The sequence below is a fragment of the Phyllopteryx taeniolatus genome, chromosome 8 (assembly GCF_024500385.1).
Source record: "Phyllopteryx taeniolatus isolate TA_2022b chromosome 8, UOR_Ptae_1.2, whole genome shotgun sequence".
NCBI lineage: Eukaryota > Metazoa > Chordata > Actinopteri > Syngnathiformes > Syngnathidae > Phyllopteryx > Phyllopteryx taeniolatus.
Window position 1 is genome coordinate 22095841 of NC_084509.1, and position 9160 is coordinate 22105000.

The window sequence follows — 9160 nt, forward strand, 5'->3', positions numbered from 1 at the left end:
AACGTCAATCTTGCCAGAATACGACATCCCAGTCCCTATAGTAGGGATCGAACCACGGGCGCCGTCCAGTGTTTTTTGTTTTCCCCCCCCCCCACTTCATTCTGATCCTAAGTAAATAATTGTTTTGATGTAAACGTCGCTGTTTGTTCAATTCTAAGGGTGGGCTTGGGCTCCTGCACAGGATTAGCGGCATTTTAGTCGACAGAACAGATTTTTACTGCGTTTAAAAAAAAAAAAAATGTTGTGAGAGTCCATGTGGGTGCCAACATGGTAACCTGAAGTTAAGACTAATGAAGACGTATACAGCACACAAAAGTGACACACAAGCGACTTCTATGGGTAAAACGTCACGCAATTCTTTTCCAAGCAGCGACAGCGCCGCACGATTATTTAATGTGCAGAGAAAGTCGTTTGGGATTGCTATTTTTTTTAATACTTATTTCAGTCCTTGCAATTTTACGAACACATTTCTTTTCGAGGTGAACGTTGCATTTGACATGGCGCATGGTGTTTTTTTTCCTCTCCATTTTATAAGGCTACTTGCTCCTCCTGGAGGGTGGCCAAAGTACCGTCCACATATCCTACATCTTGTATTTATTTTTATACACCATCTACGAATGATGTGGCTTATGTCAGTTTTAAAAATCCAATGTGGCCGCCTGGTTTCTCATGTGCCTCAAACCAAATACAATGGTGTATTTCAATACATTTCGAACCATTTTCTGTGGTATTTAGCCAGATTGGTGCCTGGCACTAACTGCATTACAGTACAGGAGCGGTAGGAGACAATTACCTGTACTAATGATATGCAACATACATTCAATAGCAGTGGTAATAACTTTTAAGTAATTACATAGAGTGAAACAACCATGTACTTTTCAAGAATACATTTTATTACATTAAAGATTGTTTCCCCCCTAATTTTACAATGGAATGTTACGATTCCCCCTCAGAAATTTAGTGAAAAATGCTTGATTTAGTCATTTCCAACTCCAACAAATCCACACAACCGTTACCAAATTGACATTTGGGGAGTCCAAGTGAAAAATAAACAAGACATTCTCCCTTTGAATCAATCTTGATTTAGTCCTAGTTATCAAAAAAAAAAAAAAAAAGACGAAATTGACAAACATGGGTGTTGGCGCATGGATGTAACGGGCCCAATATCAACTATGCTCTATGGTAGGTTTCCTTTTTCTTTTGTAAGGGAGGGGTGGTGTTGCATTAAGAGCATCATTGTTTGTGGCCCATGTTGAAGGTACATCTATTATTTAATTGCCATAACTGAAACACAGCTTACTTTTGTGTGAAGAGGGGATACAAGGGTGTTATAAAAATATCAGTTGAAATAACCAAATATATTCACTGATGGGGGTGGGGGGTTCTGCTCTTCCATGTCAAACTTCAATGCCATATGAAGGAAAATGATGACAAATTATACAGCCAAAAGCAACAAAAATGTTAAAAATAAAAAGGACACATTGCAATAAGATTAATGAAGATGACTGCAGATAGAACATACAATATATATTGAGTAATTGTTTTTGAACAGAGGTCCAATCTGTAACCTTTCTACTAAAGTGTCCTCACAACAACAAAAGTGAGATATTGGCGAGAACAACAATCGATTGACTGATTGCTTATCATGACAAGATACAAATAGAACTCTGCAGTTATTAAGAAAATCAGAAACAGAAAGCGAGAACCCCAAATCAGCCGTATCAAACTATTGCAATGCAACATTGAGAGGGAAGACGCACGATTGTGGAGGATGAATGTTAAGTAATTGGGCCAATTTGAGCGAAGGCTGATACAATTGCCTCGTGTTCTCAGGTTCCCCCAAGAGCTCGTCCCAGCGTCATACTGATAAACTGACCATGATGTGACTAGCGGCCTGCCCTGCGACCATCTTCCGTCGGCCTCTGTGCAGGTCGGCAACAGTATCGCTGTAGTTGGGAAATTTCTATTAACGCTACAGATGAGCCTCTCGCTCTTACAAACATAAATACACCACTGCAGCTCTGCCCCAGCACTTGGAGGGGCATTTGGCAGAGGGATGATGGAGTCCTGTTGATGTACACAGTCTGTGTAATAGTATACAGGGTGGGCAAGCAAGGAATTGTCAAGCGTTCTCTGGAGCACAGACTTGGACTATTTTTCTTGGGCCATTTTCTTTTTCTTCAAATATTCTTACAGGATTTCATATTTGTCGACAACAAAGGAGGTCTCTGAAGAGAATCTAACGGAGCTGTCTCCATCTACGTGAGTCACTTTGGCAACCTGATGCACAGAGAAGGGGGTGGGGGGTAAACAAACAAAAACAAAGAAGTTCATCATTAGCATGTTTCACATTGAGAGAAGAGGTACACAGTGATAGGGTTTTGCAGGATTCACTCAATTAAATAAACTTTTTAAGACCGAAAATAACACGACAGCAAAATTCTAGGAGTTAGTTAAGGTTGCAAATCGAGGACAGCTTGTCCTTCCAAATGCCTCATGGCCCATTTGCAGCAGAATTTTAATCATCGCTCTGAACCCCAAAAATTGTGAATTATGTGATGCCGGGAGAGGGTAATAAAAGTGATTTCTACTTTATTTTCATTCTACTGAGCTGTCGAAAGGCAAAATAAAGATGTAAATTTTGGGGAAGTATAAGAAGGTGGGGAATTAATTCTGTATTAATTAAGTTATAGTAATAGGGCTAGCATTTGTGTAATTAAGATGCATATTCTATGATGATTTTAAAAGATTTATGTATTTAACAAGATATGTGTTTGTATTTGTTTTAGGTGTGTTTATAAGTGTTTCAAAAAATCCAAGTGCCGTAAATTCAAAAATAAATAAAAACTGCCCACGGTGTATTTAATATGGTATTTCTATTTCACTTATTGTGGAGGTGGACAGGAATCATCACAGCATACAGATAATCAGTTAATGAATGGATAACCAATTTATTATCATATAAATAACTACTTTACGAACAGCTAACCAAGCTGATGAAGAAAGGTTTTTACCTGACCTGGTTATTTATACTTTTACACAAATGGACTAAGAACTTTAAATTCAAATTCACACTTTTTTTTGATAATCAACATTAATATTGTCATTTTGGATGGTAAATATTTACTGTACAGGAATAGAATATAAAAACGGTTATGTAGAGTAACTTGAGTTGTCAGATAATAGTGATCCTTTGTTTGTCAAAACTGAACTGAAGTACAATACTTGAGGACCGGTTCGACTGGGTTTGCCTCGGACCACGCCACTACTTGGCCAGCGACAAACTGTGACAGCATGGTGAATCTCTTGCTTTTCCCTTGAGTAATAAGGTAGCTAGCCAGCTAGCTGTACTACACTTCAAACATTCCTCGCGATATATATATATGCCTTATTTTGGTGCCGAAAGTTAAACTTTCATAGATTATAGATTCAGGGCCCACAATTTAAACAATTTCAAGTATTTGTTTATTTTTACATAACTTGGGTTTCCAGCTCATAAACCCACAAAATCAGGAATTTAAAAAAGTAGAATAGTGTGTTACCATTTACTTCTCAGATTTTGCAGAGAAAAAGGGCCTCTATATATGGGCCCATTATTTTGATACATTTATATAACAGAGTACATTGTATATGATCCACTTATGATGACTTTTATTTTTCTGTGTCTTTGTTCAAATAAGGCAATCAGTCAGTCAATGGTCACAGGTTTTCTCTCCAGGTTCCTACCTGGATGTCGCAGTAGTTGCGTTTGGACACAAAGGACACATTCACGGGGAAGAAGTCACTGGGCTGTCCGCTAATGCTGAACTCCAGGCTGCCGGTCTTGTTGTTGGCATCAATGACAGGTAGGCACCACTCTAGGATGTTTCGCCTGCTGTCGTGCTTGTACTCTCCATCCAGATCTCCAATCACGGGAGCACCCACACCGGATCTGCACAGAGACACATTCACCATTCAAGTCAAGTTAATTTGTATAGGCCTTAATCACAAAAAAAGTCTCAAGGGGCTACACAGGCCAACAGTCGACAACATCCTTTAATCTAAAGACCCCTATGTCATGTCACACACATTGCAATGACAACGACACAAGTATTTTAATAAAAGAGATGGCCAGATCTCATTTTCAGTAATGCCAATAATGTCACTGTGTGTTGTTTTAACCCTCCAAAAAGAAGATTTGATCAACGTACGGCACTGGTATGGTAATGACCACGTCATTGAGTTCCAGACTCTCCTCCTGCAGCTCGTATTCAATGTTGACATCACAGCCGTTACCACTCTCTGAAGGCCAGCAGTTTACTGAGGAAAGACAGACATACTGTGAAGTCCTTTGAAGGGGACATTATGGGAAGTTGAATTTTTAATTGCTGTGTATACAAATATTGAATATCTGAAGTTCCTGTCCACCCATCAAGTGTGAAACCATGTAAATCTTTCGTTTTTTGCCTATTCCTTAAATGAATTCACAGACATGTTAAGATACCTGTAAAAAAAAAATTATTGTGTTTAAAAGCATTATGTCTACTTTAAGTTGGTATATGCCTGGATCAGACAACAAGATTTGGTCTTTCCCGATTGCACTATGTCAGACTACTGCCCTAAAATCTTGCCGTATCTCGGGCAGACAGTGGCAACACGACACGACGTATTCTGATACCACCGCATCCCGTTGTTTTACGTGGTCGTTACCGGTGCTTGGGAGAGGACGCTCACTCAAGGAATGCTTGAGGTATGTTCTCATACTTTTAATACAATACAGCTTGCAAGCAGGCAACAAAACATTATGTAACCTAGCAAGGTACCTTGCTAGCACTAACGGGTGTGCTTAAACATGCTCTAAACCTTCGGTAAACATTGGTTTGTGCACGTGAATAAATCTTTGACAGCGAACAACTATGTTGACAACAGCAAGCACGGGAGGCGATGCCCCAGTCACAATACGCTATCCTATTGGTCGACGTCAAGGTGCGCGGTCGGAAAGTTGTCGATATGTCACACTACACGGAAGCCACTCCTCTGTTGCCCGGGCGGTGTGTTTGGGATCATTATCATGCTGAAAGACCCAGCCACGTTTCATCTTCAATGCCCTTGCCGGTGGAAGGAGGTTTTCACTCAAAATCTCACGATACATGGCCCCATTCATTCTTTCCTTTACACAGATCAGCCGTCCTGAAAAACAGCCCCAAAGCATGATGTTTCCAACCCCATGCTTCACAGTAGGTATGGTGGTCTTTGGATGCAACTCAGCATTCTTTCTCCTCCAAACACAACAAGTTGAGTTTTTACCTAAAAAGTTCAATTTTTTCTATTTTCATCTGACCATATGACATTCTCCCAACCCTCTTCTGGATCATTCAAATGTTTTCGAGCAAACTTCAGACAGGCCTGGAAATGTACTGGCTTAAGCAGGGGGACATGTCTGGCACTGCAGGATTAGAGTCCCTGGCGGCGTAGTGTGTTACTGATGCTAGCCTTTGTTACTTTGGTCCCAACTCTCTGCAGGCCATTCACTAGGTCCCCCCCCCCCGTGTGGTTCTGGGATTTTTGCTCACCGTTCTCGTGATCATTTTGACCCCACGGGGTGAGATCTTGCGTGGAGCTCCAGATCAAGGGAGATTATCAGTGGTCTTGTATGTCTTCCATTTTCTAATAATTGCTCCCACAGTTGATTTATTCACACCAAGCTGATTACCTTACCTATTGCAGATTCAGTCTTCCCAGCATGGTGCATGTCTTCAATTTTGTTTCTGGTGTCTTTTGACAGCTCTTTGGTCTTGGCCATAGTGGAGCTTGGGGAGTGGCTGCGGACAGGTGTCTTTTATACTGATAACGAGTTCAAAAAGTTGCCATTAATACAGGAAACGAGTGGAGGACAGAGGAGCCTCTTAAGAAGTTACAGGTCCGTAAGAGCCAGACATCTTGCTTGTTTGTAGGTGAGTAAATACTTTCCACCATAATATGCTCATAAATTCTTTAAAAATCAGACAATGTGATTTTCTGGATTTAATAAAAATAATATGATCAAAATTACAGGCCTCTCATCTTTTTAAGTGGGAGAACTTGCACAATGGATGGCTGACTAAATACTTTTTTGCCCCACTGTAATTGTAATTGTAAAGAGGAAGGAGGGGTGCAGGAGACAATGAGCAAAGGCAAGCATAATGGTGGAAAAGAGAGAAGACAAAATGAAAAAAATATCTAAAAAAAAAAAAGGTTTTCAGTACTAGAAATGTATTGCGCCAAGGTAAGAAAAATAATCCTGCTACCGACAGGAATGACCACTTAGATCATGCGGGAAATATAAAGGATGACGCTCTGAGCCAATCGCTTTCTTGCAAAGCTATCGCCCAAAATGCTGGGCCATATGGCAAGACGCTCTCGGCCGCTTGCCAGCTGATCGTCTGCAGACGAGGATTTGAGTAAATGGGATCCGGAATCGTCAGATGAGTGAAATCCCTCTGGATCCCCAGCCGAGCTTCATCCAGAAATCCTCCGGATGTTCGACTCCCATTCCTTTACGCAGTGCAGACAAAACTAAACTGCACGGGTTGTGCTTCGAGCAGAAGTAGGCAATGGTTTCAAGGACAATGACAACCACACAAGATCCCATTCATCGCCACCAAAGAATAAAATCCAGATGTGGATAAAAATTTGCTAGATTTTATGCGGAAGGTAATAAAAACCTGGACTATTGAGCAAACCGTAGAGGAAGAGAATTTAGAGGAAAAGTACAAGTGTGGGAGCCCTATTTGTTCATGCATTTTTGTCTAATGTAAATTCTGTACAAAGTAATAAATAATTTTTCTGTCAAAAGTACTTTCTCAGTGTTGTGTTTATGTTGAGATGTTTGAGATTTTCACGAATGTTTTGAGATTTTCACAAAAGAAAAAAAAATATTGGTGTCCAAGTCTTTATTCTGCTTAATCTGTCTGCATTCACAAAAAGGCTGTTTTCTCTGTTTTTTTTCCTCCAGAAACACATCTCGCTGAGAGTCACCTATATTTGACTGCTGATTGCTAAAGAACTGTATAAAATAGAGAAATTTTTTTCTAATGAAAGAGTCTTATCTTTCTTTTGTTCTCATGAAAGAGTCTTATCTTTCGTTTGGTGGTTTTGGTGTTAACAGTCACAGTACACAATATTCTGTGGGGCTTGAAAAATGAGTGAGATTGCTTGAAAGTTGCAGTTGAGGGGCTCCCTGCTCAGGAAAAGGCTGTCGCTTAATGAGCTAAAAAGGGTGACTAAATAAATAAATAAAATCAAACATTCATTTTGGTGTCATAGGTCTATCGTAGGGCCAAATCCTTGGTCGTGGATTATGTCGCACTACAATAAATTTTGTCATTCCCAACAAATTATCTCAGCCCTGATCTAGGAAATCTGCTGCGATAGCTAATCGGGCTGTAGTCTGATCTATGAATTACAAGTGAAGCTATATATAAAAAGGGCAGGGGGACCATTCAGTACATCCAAGTACATTTTAGTAACAATTTAATAGGCAGGGTATATTCACAATATGTACCAGTTTTCATATATGGATGGGTGTTGATGTACAACCCCAATTCCAATGAAGTTGGGACATTGTGTTAAACAAATAAAAACATAATACAATGATTTGCAAATCATGTTCAACCTATATTTAATTGAATACACTACAAAGACAAGATATTTAATGTTAAAACTGATAAACATTCTTTTTAGCAAATAATCATTAACTTAGAATTTTATGGCTGCAACACATTCTAAAAAAGCTGGGACAGGTGGCAAAAAAGACTGAGAAAGTTGAGGAACATCCCACAGGTGAACAGGCTAATTGGGAACAGGTGGGTGCCATGATTGGGTATAAAAAGAGCTTCCCTGAATTGCTTAGTAATTCACAAGCAAAGATGGGGCGAGGTTCACCTCTTTGTGAACAAGTGCTTGAGAAAATAGTCGAACAGTTTTAGGACAATGTTCTTCAACGTACAATTAGAAGGAATTTAGGGATTTCATCATCTACGGACCATAATATCAAAAGGTTCAGAGAATCTGGAGAAATCACTGCATGTAAGCGGCAGAATATAAACAGAATAGAATGAATTGCAAATCACGTTCAACCTATATTTAATTGAATGCACTACAAAGACAATATATTTAATGTTCAAACTGATCAACTTTATTATTTTTAGCAAATAATCATTAACTTGGAATTTTATGGCTGCAACACGTTCCAAAAAAGCTGGGACAGGTGGCAAAAAGGACTGAGAAAGTTGAGGAATGCTCATCAAACACCTGTTTGGAACATCCCACAGGTGAACAGGATAATTGGGAACAGGTGGGTGCCATGATTGGGTATAAAAGGAGCGTCCCTGGATTGCTCTGTCATTCACAAGCAAAGATGGGGTGAGGTTCACCTCTTTGTGGACAAGTGCGTGAGAAAATAGTTGAACAGTTTAAGGACAATGTTCCTCAATGTACAATTGCAAGGAATTTAGGGATTTCATCATCTACAGTCCATAATATCATCAAAAGGTTCAGAGAATCTGGAGATATCACTGCATGTAAGCGGCAAGGCCGAAAACCAACATTGAATGCCCGTGAGCTTCGATCCCTCAGGCGGCACTGCATCAAAAACCGACATCAATGTGTAAAGGATATCACCACAGGGGCTCAGGAACACTTCAGAAAACTAATGTCAGTAAATAAAGTTTGACGCTACATCCGTAAGTGCAACTTGAAAACAACTTGAAAAACAAAAGCCATTTATCAACAACACCCAGAGAGCTCATCTAAGATGGACTGATGCAAAGTGGAAAAGTGTTCTGTGGTCCGACGAGTCCACATTTCAAATTGTTTTTGGAAATTGTGGACGTCGTGTCCTCTGGGCCAAAGAGGAAAAGAACCATCCGGACCGTTATGGACGCAAAGTTAAAAAACCAGCATCTGTGATGCTATGGGGCTGTGTTAGTGCTAATGGCATGGGTAACTTACACATCTAGAACACCTCGGCAGTGCAGGGACCTACGCGAGGATCCTGTTCGTGGACTTCAGCTCAGCGTTCAACACCATCATCCCTGAACTCCTTTCATCCAAGCTTCTCCAGCTCAGCATCTCACCTGCCATCTGCCAGTGGATTTACAGCTTTCTGACGGGCAGGACACAGCAGGTCAGGCTGGGGGAG

General features: G+C 40.2%; 1 protein-coding gene across 1 annotated transcript in view; it reads right to left on the reverse strand.

Annotated features, from left to right (window-relative positions):
• Positions 1–872: 872 nt before the first annotated feature.
• The window catches only part of LOC133482426 (coatomer subunit delta), a 25284-nt gene continuing 16996 nt past the window's right edge, over positions 873–9160 (reverse strand). Inside the window, exons 8-10 of the mRNA XM_061782552.1 lie at positions 4191–4299; positions 3727–3931; positions 873–2280 (exon numbers count right to left, since the gene is read on the reverse strand). Of these exons, the coding sequence (XP_061638536.1) occupies positions 2191–2280; positions 3727–3931; positions 4191–4299 (404 nt within the window). The 3' untranslated portion in view covers positions 873–2190. The remainder of the gene's footprint in view (positions 2281–3726; positions 3932–4190; positions 4300–9160) is intronic.